This window comes from Oryza brachyantha, chromosome 3, assembly GCF_000231095.2.
Source record: "Oryza brachyantha chromosome 3, ObraRS2, whole genome shotgun sequence".
NCBI classification, from domain to species: Eukaryota; Viridiplantae; Streptophyta; class Magnoliopsida; order Poales; family Poaceae; genus Oryza; species Oryza brachyantha.
In genome coordinates, this window is record NC_023165.2 from 7,821,341 (window position 1) to 7,835,646 (window position 14,306).

Genomic DNA, 14,306 nt, shown 5'->3' on the forward strand with positions numbered 1-14,306 from the left:
AAATGTTAAAATTACTAAAACTCTAACAAACCATTTATGTTAAAATAATTTTATAATATTATGATTATAATAGTTTCATTGTATTTTTCGAGAAGAATATATGTGTATCAATTTCATAGTACTTTTCGAGAAGAATATATGTGTATCATTTATCTTGTATTTAAAGTGCCCATTTAAGAAATAATGGATGGTCGGAATTTTAGAAATTTGATCAAATCTAGTCTTAATCGATAAATTTTATTTGACTGAATAGAGCATAAGAAAATACTTTTGAATATGAATATAATAATATTGATTTTTTTAATAAAAATTATGTCTTAATAGTGTAATATTTGGTAAACATTTATCTCAACAACATAAAATATACCTGTAGTATATTTTTCCCTTGTTTTTTCGGCCGTGGAGTAAGAGACACACTTATAATGGTGTTGTGGTGAATAAATAAGTTGTGGTTTTATAAAATAGAGTAAATCATTTAAATACAAAATACATATACAATCTCATAGTTATTATAAGAAAATAATACTCCCTCCATCCCTAAATGTTTGACACCATTGACTTTTTTATACATGTTTGACTACTTGTCTTATTAAAAAATTATATAATTATTAATTATTTTTATATCATCTAATTTATTATTAAATATACTTGTATGCATATATATAGCTTTACCTATTTTAAAAAAGTTTAAATAAAATAAACGGTCAAATATATATCAAAAAGTCAATAGCGTTAAACATTTAGGGATAAAGATAGAACAATTAACCTATCAACACACAACAAACACACTTCACAGTGTCACAAAGATAACAGCAGACGAATGCAGACATAACGGTGATACGAGCGTAGGAATGTCGTACGTGAATGAGCATCGACCGCCGGTTTTGGTCCTTCGACCAATCTAAAAGGATCCATACATTAAAGCTTTAAAGCCAACGCCCTTAAGATCATCTCAACCCGACATCCAACCCAGCATACCACCCTTCCTAGATCTTCATCGAAGGTTATAGAAATACACTACTCATTGACCAATTGACTAATGCTGTGATTTTTTTTATCGATGAAAGATAAAAGATAATCTAATTTTTATTAGCTATTTAATAATAATAATAATATTAACTAATATAAAATTAAAAATCTACTTAATAAAAATAAGACGATGAATATATATATATATAATATTGTTTAACAGTTTAAAAAATATATATATAAAAGCTAGAAAATAATTTAGGCTAAAAGAACCCAACCTAGGAGGTAGAGACAACAAATAACTCGGACACATCTACTTCCAAACCAAGCAGGGAAATCCTAATCTATCTAATTTATGTTTATGTAGCAAGGTTATTTAGAAAATAATAATAATCGGTGCTACGCTGGAATTGTCTAAGGATAACCTTACTTTCTTATGCTTTAGCATGTACTACCTCCGTCTCTAAATGTTTGACACTGTTGACTTTTTTATACATGTTTGATCATTCGTTTTTTCAATTTTTTAAAAAATATGTAAAGTTATATATATATACATAAAAGTATACTTAACAATAAATAAAATGATATAAAAATAATTAGTAATTATGTAACTTTTTTGAATAAGACAAATGGTCCAACGTGCATTAAAAAGTCAACGGTGTCAAACATTTAGGGACGGAGGGAGTATAACCTAGATCAATAGATAAATCTAGATGTAGCCAAAACTTATTCTAATATAAAACAAATAGAGTGTATGTACACATATTATTAGCATCTATATAAATTTAGATAATTTAAAAAAGTCTTACGTTATAAAATGGACGTATTAAGTTTTAACGTGGCATGGTTTGACTTCTTGTTGTTTTTGCTGCAAAGCACATGAATTTGAAGGTAGCATTCCTACCGATGTATGAAAGATAAAATGTCTTTCATTTTACTATCCTGTTTCTCATTTTCTCATCCACCTTGACTCATTTTCTCGGTTGATCATTACATACAACACTTATTTAGCAATATTACTAGTGGTTAGATCTAGAGTCAACTCGATGCTTATTTAGCTATGTTATCTATTAGTCAGCTCTAGAGACAATAAAAAAAAGGATGGTGTGCTGCTACCTCCTTATAGCTGTGATATAATGAGTACCACTCACCTTTTTCGCTACTTATTTCAGCAGTGTTCAAGACTGTAATGAATCATTTAAAATTACAGTGTAATATATGTTTTCAATGCATCAGTATTTTATTCAACTTGTGAAAAACTGCAGTCTCATATTAAACTGGTAAAACTCTAAATGACACCTAATTTTGTGCATAGAACCATTATATTAACTAATTCCCAATCTATGTACTGGATATATTATCATTATATTAACTAATTGCCAATCTATGTACTGCACATATTAGTAGTATAAATATTATATTTTTAATCATGTGTCGAATATGTTGGCTATATTTTCTAGTATATCAGATTAGATTAAGTATAGTGGACATCAATTACAATCGTTATTATTAATTTATAATGTGGGGATTAAACAAAACACTAAAAATAAAAAAACCATCATAATATATCTTTTTTATCCCAGGTTTTATCTGACATTTCAGAACGTTGAATCCATAATAAGTATATATAATTATATTTGTGTTGGAGTATCAATCTAATATGTTTGATAATTCAATAATTCCAAAATAAAAATCAATAAATATACGGTTGTACTCACTTTGAATTAGAGAATATATAATTATTTTTATGTTTTAATAATACTAAAAATTTGGAGTGAATACTTAGCTCTTGTTTTATCAACCAGTTAAGTAAAAACTGAAAACTCCGCGACATGTCGTTGCATGTGTTATTTAATATTGACCCCTAAATGTAATCTATGGTTGCGATATTATCACCAGTCTGATCGATGGTTAGATTTGTTCTGATTAATGTGAGAGTGCCATTGAAGTGCTCATTTAGTTGATAGACAGTTAGGTATTCACACAACAGTGTATTTTTGGCAGTAGCTTGCTGGTGAGGATTGCACTAATGGGCACATGGCTTCACCTTCTTGTGTTCAAAATCTTTGTGCTCGTCTTTATTATTCGTTTCTTGATTTGCATTCCGCTTTATATTGATCCTTTAAAATGCTTTGATGAAGTAATTATGGAGCATGCGAATCCTATAGTGATATGAAATTTTTTAAACCTCAACCCATAAGTATCTTTGTGGTGGAGCAAGAGAAAACCCTCTGACTGGTGTATATGCATTAATGCATATAAACGAATTTTAGTTGGTGCCTACAATACGAACAAATCACCAACTAATCGTTACAGTCTGAATAACCAATACCCGTATAACTATAGATCATGCTAGGGAAGGATAATGTGCTAGGTCAGATTGTTATTAAGAGCAGCTTAGCTCGTAAACTGACTTCTCATTAATGAATTTTATCTCATTTAAATTGCCTTAAGAATTGTAATATATATCAATCAATCTCATGTTAATAGAATGAAGTAAATAGTTTCAAAAGTTTTTGCCAAAAATGTTGTTTGAAAGCAACTAAACAGTACTTGGTAATAAACACTAAAATATGACATTATACTTGAGCAAGCGAAATGGGTATCTCGTGAGGTGGCTAGTTAACTTGACGAGCTAAAATTTAGCTTGAGCCTTTTTGAGCTGAGCTCAATACGACCCGATCCATGCCGTGATATTTAAGGCTTTTTTATGTATTAAGCCGCATTCGTTAACCCTCTCTTCGTAACCTATTTTCTCTCGCTTTTATACGTATGTTTTCTGAATTATTAGACACTATATTTTTCTTTAGAAATATAAAAATTTTAATTAAAACTCAAATTTTAATTTTTTAATCTTATATAGCTAATTAATTATATGTTAATTTGGTATGTTTTTCGCGTGGTACCGACCCAACTCCTCTCTCACCGCCGAACGCGGCCGGTATAGTTAGCATCACCAGCACGGGAGTAGTGAATAGATGAATGCACCGGTACGATTTAATTATAACTCAATTTATTAGAGCTTAATTAATTCTTGTTATTCGAACGAAATAAAATAGTAGTGTAACATGATCATTTAATGCTTAAGTATATATAGGACATGTAAAATATATTAGGTAACAGATGTAGTTGACCCGACGGATCAGAGCTTTCGATGTAAAAATTGGTGTGTACACTTTTTTTGTGTGTGAACAGATATTTCATATTATGACAAATATAAGATGATAATGACAAGCGGTAAGCATAAGTCTAAAACAAGGAACAGTTAACTGAGCTTTTTCAATAACAGTACTTTGATAATACCCCTCCATATCTTTATCCTGAAGCTTGGCAAAACTAGCAATATTTACTCCCTACCAAATTAGACACGGTAAATGCACGTTATTCACCGTGCGACGAAGATAATCCAAATACTTTACTCTCTTCAAAATCTTATATGCGGTCCATGTGGATATGAAAATTACACCATCTTTTAAAAGAAACCAAAAACTAAATAGTTTATATTGAAAACACATATTTATATCCCAACTTTAAGATATATTAGGAATATAGCTACTAACCTGTTAGAGACATGTTTTATCCTGATTCCCAAAATTCATGTTTATATATTAATTTTAGACATCATTAGTAGATGCTCTCAAGCCCTCTACTTCCAAATTTGTTATGTGAGGTGGAAATTATACACAAGGGAGTAACAAAAGGGAAAAAAAGACTCACCCCATTTTTTTAACACAGTGTGCATGTCCAAGGAACACAAAGGCCACGAACTTCTTATCTAAAATTTATCTGGCCCTGCTGCTTGCTGCCTTGGAGAACCTCCGGAATCTTAGCACCTTTCCGGCATCGTCCCCGAACATTCTCCTCCACGAACACCACGCAGCCGCTCAAAACCCTCCAAAATTAACGAGCTTTATCGAAAAACAAAAGAGAGGAAAAAAATAAAGAAAAGAAAAAGAAAGCGAGAAAACCCCAAAATTAAACCACGGACGGAGACAGCGTGATTAAACCCGCTAATCCTCCTCCCCCCCTAATCTGCACGTTTCCTCCCTAAAAACGCCCCGCTAATCCTCCTCCCCTGAAAAAAAAAAAACCCCACCGATTAATAAGGATCACTCCTCGCGTTCGTGGTCACGAGGGACTCCAGGGGCCACCTGCCGATCCGACGGCGGCGCGGCCCGCGCAGGGGCACCGACGGTGCGGATCGCCGACACGTGGCACGGGCCCGCGGGGCGCGCGGCTCTGTAAGGAGGGGCGAGCCGCCGTCGGATCGGGGGTGGGGGGGACACGTGGAGGGATGCGGAGCGGGGAAGCGGTCGTTGGGGGTGATACCGGGTGGGGCCGGTGGGCGGGCGCGGGGTTTAACCGGGGGCAGCCGGTGGGCGCTCGTGGGGTGGTGGTGGTGTGAGAGGCGGGGGTTGGGGGGGTTTAAGAAGGGGGGGGTTGGTTTTGAGGGGTTTTGGCGAAACCACACACCACCACCACCCCCGCGGGGAAGAAAAAACCAAGGAGAGGAGGAGGAGACGCGCGGAGGAGGAAGAGAAAAATAAATAAAAAGGCGAGAGCGAGAGCGAGGTTGGCCTTGCCGGAGGAATAATTTGCGCCTTTCGCTTGGGGATCCTGGCAGCGGAGGCGCGGTGATCTGAGGTTGGGAGGGGGGCGAGCGAGCGATCGGAGCAGGGCGTGGATCGCCGCCGGTGAGGTGAGTCTGGGTGGGGGGGGGGGTCGGGAATCATGGGAATTCTCGCTGATTTCGCCGTTCCGGCGCTGGGTCTGGCGTTTGAATGTTTGCTGCTTCCCCGATGCGCGACTGGGGACGCTGCGGCTTCTTTCCGTGGGGGGGTTTTGGCCCAATTCTGTCCGAATTTTGGTCGGTTTGCTCTGGAAGGCCCGGGTTGGGGGTGAATTCGCGTCTTTTCGAGGATTTTTTCGCGCATTTCGGGGTTGCTTCTTCGGGTTTCCGTCGCTTGGGAGGGGTTTTGGCGTCGAATTGAGCGAATCGGTCGCCGAGATCGGATCTGGCGCTGCGAGGTCCGCCAATTCTTGGTTGGTTCTGCGCCTGTGGGGTTTGTACTTCTCTCCCCTCTCCCCCTCTCTCTTTTTTTTTTAACCGACGCGCTCGCTTTCCTTTTGGCAGTTGCTTAATCCTCACGGATTCCGATGCATGTGAGTTTTTTAAAGGTTTTTTTTTTCTCTCCCTTCTCTCTTTGATCGCTTGGCGTGCTGGTTTACCTGGCGAATTTATTTTTCTCGGATGCATTTAATACGTCGGGGGAATCCATTTCGCAAAACCCATTCCTTTTTTCTTCTCTTAATTTGGATCACGCGGGGTGTACGAATTCTTCCCGTTTGGTTCGTTCTTCAGGTTTGGATTTTATGCAATTAGTTGGTGTTTCATGTGCTTTCGAGCCCTGCTGATTTGAAATTCTAATTCATTTCGGGCGCCCAAGCCTGGATCTCGCGTTCAGGGTTTTGGGATTCTAACTCTTTTGTTGTTAATTAAATGCACTGTTTGGTGATCGTTCCTGATAAACTAATCGTACAAGGGTTTATCCGAGATTTATCCCAAGTTCTTGCGGAGATCCCAATGAAATGATTTCCTTCCTCCTTTGTGCCAACTGGTTTCCGCTTTTGTCAATTTCTGATGTGGTTTTCAACAATTCCTCTGCAGATTTGGGTTCTGAGACAAGCCATGAGCAGCGCAACCACCGGTTGTTAACCAAGCAACCCCTGTAAATTTCCTGCAACCGAAGCGAAGCGCAAGAAATGGTTTTTCAGAAGAGGTCGTCGTTGGAGATGGAGTCGGGAGGCGGAAGCCACGTCGCGGAGATGCCGCGCGTCCCGAAGTCCGCGAGGGTATGCGGCTCTCACCGGCATCAAAATTGGGCACCTTACTGCTCCGGTTGGCGAGCCTGACAGCGATGGCGTTTCTTCTTGTTTGGTGAAATTGTGCAGGGCAAGAGATCAATTCGGAAGAAGGAGAGCCAGGGCCAGGTGATGTGCGCGTTTGACCTGCTTGCGACTGTGGCCGGAAAGCTGCTTGATGCCGGCGAGGGCTCCCTGGGGAACACGAGCTGTGGCGCTCCGGTCTTGGATTCGTCCCCGAAGAATATCCGCGTGAAGAAGGAGCAGTGCGACGAGGAGGCGAAGCATTTCAAGAATGAGGTGATGGATCAGGACAGCTGCAACGAGAGCGCATTGGTCTCCCACATTGCGTTTCAGCGGCCGGTGAATCAGCATGGTCGGAAGGGGGAAGATCTGGAGGGGAGTCATGCGATGAATGAGGATCCCAAGGCCAAGTCTGAGGCATTGGACAAGGAATCCTCAGTGATAAGCTGCACCAAAGCTGAATTGGGCTGTAATTTTGCAGCGATTGCTGATAGGTGGTCACCTGAATCCGTGGAGTCAGGGGCCTTCACCGGGGATGCAGTTGCAAATGTGATGCCGATGACCACAACAGGCCTTCATAAGAATGCTCCAGATATGTATAATCTGCTCGACCCGATGGATGTGGATGTAAAACCGCCTCCTTTGGTCAGCTCTGACAGCACCGGCGAAATGTCACTGTATGGCAATAAAATTCGCCGATCAACCTCTTTCCCGAGGGTTCCGAAGGGAGGGGTGGGCTTTACTGTAGATAGAGATGAAGAAGATGATGATGATAAATCTTCCGGGTGCACTCATCCGAGCACCGCTACTAACAGGGGTTTCAGGCCCAATTGTACAGCTGGTCATAGTAGGGTAAAGAAGTTGCTCGCCTGTAAGCACAGGAAAGTTGCTCCAGCCAGGATGCACAAAGGAGATCTTTCCTATAGTGGTGAGCATTGTGAGATCCCATTCACCTTTCCTTTTTTGAGGAGCACTGCATTGATGGCACTCATATTCAAACCAGCTTACTATATTCTTACATGAGTTCGTTGATCCTGCTAGATGTTGACCGGAAGCCTTCTTTCCGCAACAAGAAAATGTATTATACACGACAAAGGACACAAAGGAGCACATTCAAGCGGAGGAAGATGTTTGATCGTCATTCAGCGCAAGTTTCTGAAGGATATGCAAAGGCAAACACAAAGTTTGCTGCAAGAGATTCTCACACGGTTTCTTCGGAAGGTTTGTTTTTCTTGAACCTGTGAATTATTCTTTGTGCAGTTGCCCCATCTTATAACTTACTGGGGCAATATTTCTTCTGCAGCAAACAAGGGAACTGATTCAATGGCATTCCAGAAATCACATGAGTCAAGTGATTGCCACGGTAAGTTTGGCTCCCATGAAAAACACTTTTGATCTTGTAAAATTTTTATGGCCATAGTCTAAGCCAGCCTGTTTCTCCTTGCAGTAAAACTTAGGATCAAGTCTTTCAAGGTGCCTGAACTTCTAATTGAGATCCCAGAAACTGCAACTGTTGGTTCACTGAAGGTACAGAAAAATACATCGTGCTCCTGTTTTCTTATTAACTGATTGGTACACAGGGATGTTGCCAGGATTTCACCTTTTGAGTTTGTCGGTGATGTTTCTGTGTCCTAACATGTAATTATAATGCAGAAAACTGTTCTGGAGGCAGTTAATGCGATACTTGGAGGTGGTCTACGAGTCGGGGTGCTTCATCATGGAAAGAAAGTTAGAGATGATAACAAAACCTTAATGCAGGCTGGGATTGCTCGTGATGATGTACTGGACAACTTGGGATTTTCACTAGAACCCAACTGTGCACCACATCCGCCACAACTCTCGCCTCCTGAGGACAATGAATCCCTGGAAACCGTTGATACTACTGAACCCCTAGCTAGGTACTGAATATTCTCCATAAGAAATCATTGTAAACCTTGAGCATGTGTAGCCTAACCCAGACTTGTGTATTTCATTGAATACAGGATCGCGCCTGCTGACTCGTCTTCTAAGCATGGTGAAGTTGATGCTTCACAGGAGCTAGCATTGGCCCCCTTATCAGCAAACTACCAAGGGAATGATCATGACTTTGTGCACTCTCCTGGGGGCATGTCTTCACCTGATAAGGCATCCACAAACTCGCGAGCAATAGTTCCAGTTACTCCTGCAGATTCCAATGCAGGGGCTATAGTTCCAGCAAACAAGGGAAAGAGGTCACCTGAACAGGGGCAACGCCGCATCAGGCGTCCGTTCTCTGTTGCCGAAGTGGAAGCACTTGTGCTTGCAGTTGAAAAGCTTGGAACCGGAAGGTATGTTGCTTATTTCACTCATGTGACCTGACATTAAAAATCATACGTTTTTGTTTCTCACCTTATAATTATATGAATATCATTCAGATGGCGAGATGTCAAACTTCGCGCCTTTGACAATGCTAAGCATCGTACTTACGTTGATCTCAAGGTAATAATTGTTGTGATACCTGTCAACTGCTTCCCTTTGGCCTCACAATCTTTTTCGTGTCTAATTAAAGATTTAAAGCAACTATCTTAGAATTGCGCATGGTTGCAAAATATGATCGTCACTTTCCTTTAAAAGTGGTCATACTTATCATTATTTCTGATCCATTTATCAATCCCCATGATCTTTCCTTCTTTATTTTTTTGTCTCAAAGCTTTTTTATATCTTGGACTTCTGCAAAAATTTGTAGTGGGTTGCTAGGCTGATTTAACAAACTGTTTGGTGCTTCTGGGTTTTAGGTTCCTTACGCAGCCATGGCAATCTAACCGTACTTGTTTTGTGTTAGTAGAACATTGCAGTCAGGCTCTTGTTTTGGAAAACTTTATGCCGTTATAATTCAGTTAGTCCTGTCCTCACGCATCAGCTTTGTTGTTTGGACCGGTCAAGTGGGTAGTAGTACCAGAATGGTTCACCTAGAAATAAAGGCTACCTATTCTTGCACGTCAACTAACTCGTCCTGGCTTTAGAAAAAGTCTCACCAAGGGATCAGATAACCTTTCCTTTACTAGACTGGAAGCTTCTTGGCTGCTTTGCATATTGCACTTGTAGGCAACTGACTGGAATGCATGCGTTCTCTGGTCAAACTCGACGAAGATTATTAAGTTTGAACTTGCATTTACTAACTGTGTCAAAATTGTCATATCAACAGGACAAATGGAAGACGCTCGTGCACACGGCGAGCATCTCGCCCCAGCAGCGGCGTGGCGAGCCGGTGCCACAGGAGCTGCTCGACCGGGTCCTGGCGGCTCAGGCCTATTGGTCTCAGCAGCAAGCCAAGCTCCAGCCTAAGACGCCCCCGCTGGCTGAGGCTCTGCTGCTCACCTAATAACCTGATCTCAGCTAATGGTTTCTTAGGAAACCATTCCAGCTTTTGTATAAAGTCAGTCAGTCAGTCCATTCAAAGGAGGTTAAGGAAGATATTAGAAAAAGATATATATAAAAAGGTACAAGAAGTATTGACCGATTTGTTGTAATATCTACTCACCAATTATTCTTTCAAGCCAGGGTTCTCTCTCCTTGTGAATTTAACCAAAGGTATGGGGTATTTCTTTGGCAACTTTGTACATGATGGTAATGGAGGAAGAAGATGATCCATGAACTGAGATCTGCAGTGACTACTAACTCACAATTTTTTTACAATTGTGGTTAAAAAGAGAAGATATTAAAGCTTCAGATTCTTTTGTCAATTCAATTCATTCTTTTGTTAGAGGATGAGAACGGTGAAAAGATGAGGGATGGATCATTGCTTCCCCTTTTTTTTTTCCTTTTTTTTGTTATCCTAGGTGTACTATGTTTTCTTCACCAATCTTGTAGTTATCTTGGTCCCCTCAAAGTTGTACTTGATCATCATAACAAATATTAAAAAGAAATTGTTTATTCTCTTTCTTACCCCCCCTTAAACTATGCCTCTTGCATGTGATATCTTGTTATTATGACTAAAATGTGTACTAAAACTCTGAAAGTGATCCTGCTTGGGATCAGAGCTTAGATGCTTGGCATTACTTATTTGTGTCCTGTTACAGTACTGCCACCGGAAGTTAAATTATTGGAGATTCTTATCCACTACACTCAATCATAATAATCCATGTGCTGAAAGTTTACTGCTGCCAACAATGATTCTACATGAACTGTTTAATGGTAGTGCCAGTTCTTATTTCTTAATGCATATACTGTTGCCTGCATTATTGTTACTAGGCTTTAAAATTTCCCCAACCAATATCTAACTAACTACTAGTACCCATACAAGTTGACTTGACTGCTGGTCCGTTACGTTCATAAATAATGTCTTGGTGCCTAATTACAGTGACAAACAGTCAATTATTTTTATGATATTTTCAGTCAATCTGACTCTTACTCTCTTAGTTTGGTTTTTACAGCCATCTCCATCTGCGTAGCTCTGTTTCGTATAACGGAAGTATACCGCGTTTCCGTGCGATGATTGAACGATCAAAAAGGTTAGAATATTCCCATGTGTACATGGCGTGTATTAGGATTAGAATACAATCTAGTAGGCAAGAAGCCAAGGAAACGAAGAGAGAGTCATAGTAAAGATAGGCAGCCATGGATGGAACAAACAGGCTGGCTGTTGCTTGTAAGTAACCCTAATCGCCTTATCATCAGGAGAACACCGACACCTTGCCCCAGTTTACAATTGGCCGCAAGCAAGCTACACTACGCTACACCACACGCGATACTGGCTCGCTAATTAAAACAAAACGCAGGAATTAATTAATTAATTAAACAATTTTTTTTGGCTCCAGATGGATCACACAATTAGCTGGGGGATCAGATCAGATCAGACAGTACTACTCACCCTTGCATTTGCAAGTGCTCTCCTACTCTGCACAACCTGGGCCCAGCTTTCGTTGCAATCACTACCATGATCGCAACAATGAGAGAGGGTGATTGCTGGCTAGCTGGTCTACGCAGTATCCCTCATGCATTGATACGCCCATGTTTGTGTTTGCATGTATGCAAAAATATATATCCAACCACATGTATATAGTTTCTGAAGAATAGGTATATATACATATATACATAAAGGTTTTTTTTTAATACACGCAAGCGTTGAGGTTGGGTTGAGCATGGACGGCATGTCATGTTCACTCCATGTGGCGATCGCCGGGTTTTAATACGCGAACGCGAGAGACTGCGATTTGGTCGGTCGCGACGGACGCTCGCAAGCACTTTTGCCTGTTTCGGGCCCTAACGTCGGCCGAACCGACGAGAGTTTGTTACACTGGAACGGCGACTCCTCTCCCCCCTCACATGGTTTAGCTACCAACTTGCGGCCAAGCTGTTCGATCTGCCGCTACTAGCTTAAGCTTCACCTGCTTGCAGCTGGCTGGTGCATCGCTGCATGCCTGCGTGCATGTGCCATTTTCAGGGTTACAACATTGCACCCCCAACAATTTGGCCCATATGCATTTTAGGTGTTCGACCACGTTTGCGAAAACGGCGGTAGATCCACGCAGGAGAATTGATTGCAGTGTGTTTGTAAGGAACTGTTGCGTTTAGAAAGATGTCGAAAATGCGTTAAAGAATTTCGGGCAAATATGCACCCGAACTCGACCTGCTCCCTCACGCCAGATGATCTCAGCAAATGATCGAAAGCTGAAACGGATCTTTTTTTTCTGTTTATATTGATAAACCAAAATTTACATATACTCACCATTAAATTTGAAGGTAGTTTTAAAATTTTTCATCGTAGTTTATTTTTCTATATTATTTTTAGATTAGTAAAAGCATATATATATTTTTTATTTACAAATTATTTTTTATTTGAAAATATGTTGTTTGTTTTTTTTCTTGAAAAAGCTAATCAATCACCCCGTACTGTTGCCAATTTGTTTAGGCTCCTATTTCCTATTTGTAATCAATATAACTACGTAGAGCTTAGCTAGGAGGCTGATATATAGTTAGGTCAATTTGGGGGGGGGGGGTGGGGGGGGGGGAGAGAAGAACAATGGTTGGTGGCGGTGGTGGGTGACGATGGCTACAGTTGAGTTTGCTTAGCGTTGCGATGTGTGGTCCACCGTGTCGCTTAAATTGATTAGTTTGCTTGGTGCGGATTGACATTTGAATCCGTCTCTTTGCGAGTGAGCAAAGGGGTTTGTATTCTTCAGCCGCCCATCAAATTCTCCAGGGAGAAAAAAACCATATGCTTATTCTTTAATACTCTGCTTATGATATCAGGTACATTACATATAGTTGCCATGTGCTTCTCCGGTGTTCATTCCAAAGAAACCTGCATGCCCAAGCTTTGGAAACGGCTAAAATTCACATCAACGCATGGTCTCCCTCGATCTGATTAATTACTGCTTCCTTCTGCTGACGAGAAGATCACATATTTAACTAACGACATTCCTAGCTGCCATGCATATTTTTTCTCTTAAAAAAGAATCATTTCTTCGACGCTGATCAAAGTAGGCTTGCATGCTTATGCACTCAAGGTGATGAGAAGAACACAAACACGTAAACGGCATGCGTATGCCAAGCCGGCAAGTTTCACGCAGGAGGAATAAACGCATGCCTCCGGTAAGTCGGAGTCCAAGTTTGCCAGGTAAAAAGGACACCTAAGCCGTCGGTCGGATGGATCATCATCACGGGATGAGCCTGAACGAACACGTGAAGAACAAGAACTCCGTTGGTCTTTTACAAACGGCTGCAATTAACTCCGGTCTTCTGGCCAATGCCCAACGCTTACCTGTTCACCGGGCCATCTCGCCGCCAGCCACAAAGAAAGATGGATGGATGGATTGATTAATGGTTTCGAACTTAGCCGATCGAAGAGACTAACCTTTTCCTTGGCTAGCTAATTCATTATCTGTATTCTGTGAGCCAGCTAGCCGTGAGTAATTAATTAAGTAACCGGACGCAGCGCTGGCACTCTGTCACTGTCGCCAGCAACTCAGCAGTAGCTAAGCTGATCAGCTTTGGGGGATGGAAGCTTCTGCTAGATGTAGTGTTGCACGCGGTGATTGTGGGTCAGAACACAGATGCTGCTGGTATTGTTTGACCCGGATCAGGACAGGACGGATGGTTGCCGCAGACGTCTTGGACTCGCGCAACGCGTTTGTGTTTGTGCTGTTCCTTCCTCTCGCGCCGCGCGCGTGCGGGCGGGTGTTGGTACGGGCACGGAAAGAGGCGACTAGCGAAGCTCTGCGGGATGCTTCATGCCTGCTGCTTCTGCCGGTGAATGGAATATGTTCGATCCTGTATTCCTGTGCCACTGCCTCGGTGAGGTCTTGGTGGTGCCACGAAGCCAAACAAAAAGTGTTTCTTGATCTTCTCTTTTCGCGTTCGTCGAGAACTACGGAAGAATTATGGCCTCCTTGGTGTTTTGTGGCTTGCCTGGTGGTATCTGAATGAGTTCTACTCCGACGCGGTCGTACTGAATTCACCCTCGTTTTGCTCAGCATAGTCGTAAACGAAAA

The 14,306-nt window shown here is 41.1% G+C and overlaps 1 protein-coding gene across 1 annotated transcript; it reads left to right on the forward strand.

The window, feature by feature from the left end:
* The first annotated feature begins 5,426 nt into the window (after positions 1-5,426).
* LOC102706551 (telomere repeat-binding protein 5-like) lies at positions 5,427-10,770 on the forward strand. Its single transcript, XM_006651186.3, has 10 exons — positions 5,427-5,668; positions 6,638-6,822; positions 6,922-7,783; positions 7,897-8,076; positions 8,159-8,218; positions 8,303-8,382; positions 8,509-8,753; positions 8,838-9,161; positions 9,249-9,312; positions 10,019-10,770. The coding sequence occupies exons 2-10, from the start codon at positions 6,733-6,735 to the stop codon at positions 10,193-10,195; spliced, it is 2,082 nt and encodes a 693-aa protein (XP_006651249.1). The 5' UTR covers positions 5,427-5,668; positions 6,638-6,732; the 3' UTR covers positions 10,196-10,770.
* The last annotated feature ends 3,536 nt before the right edge of the window (positions 10,771-14,306 follow it).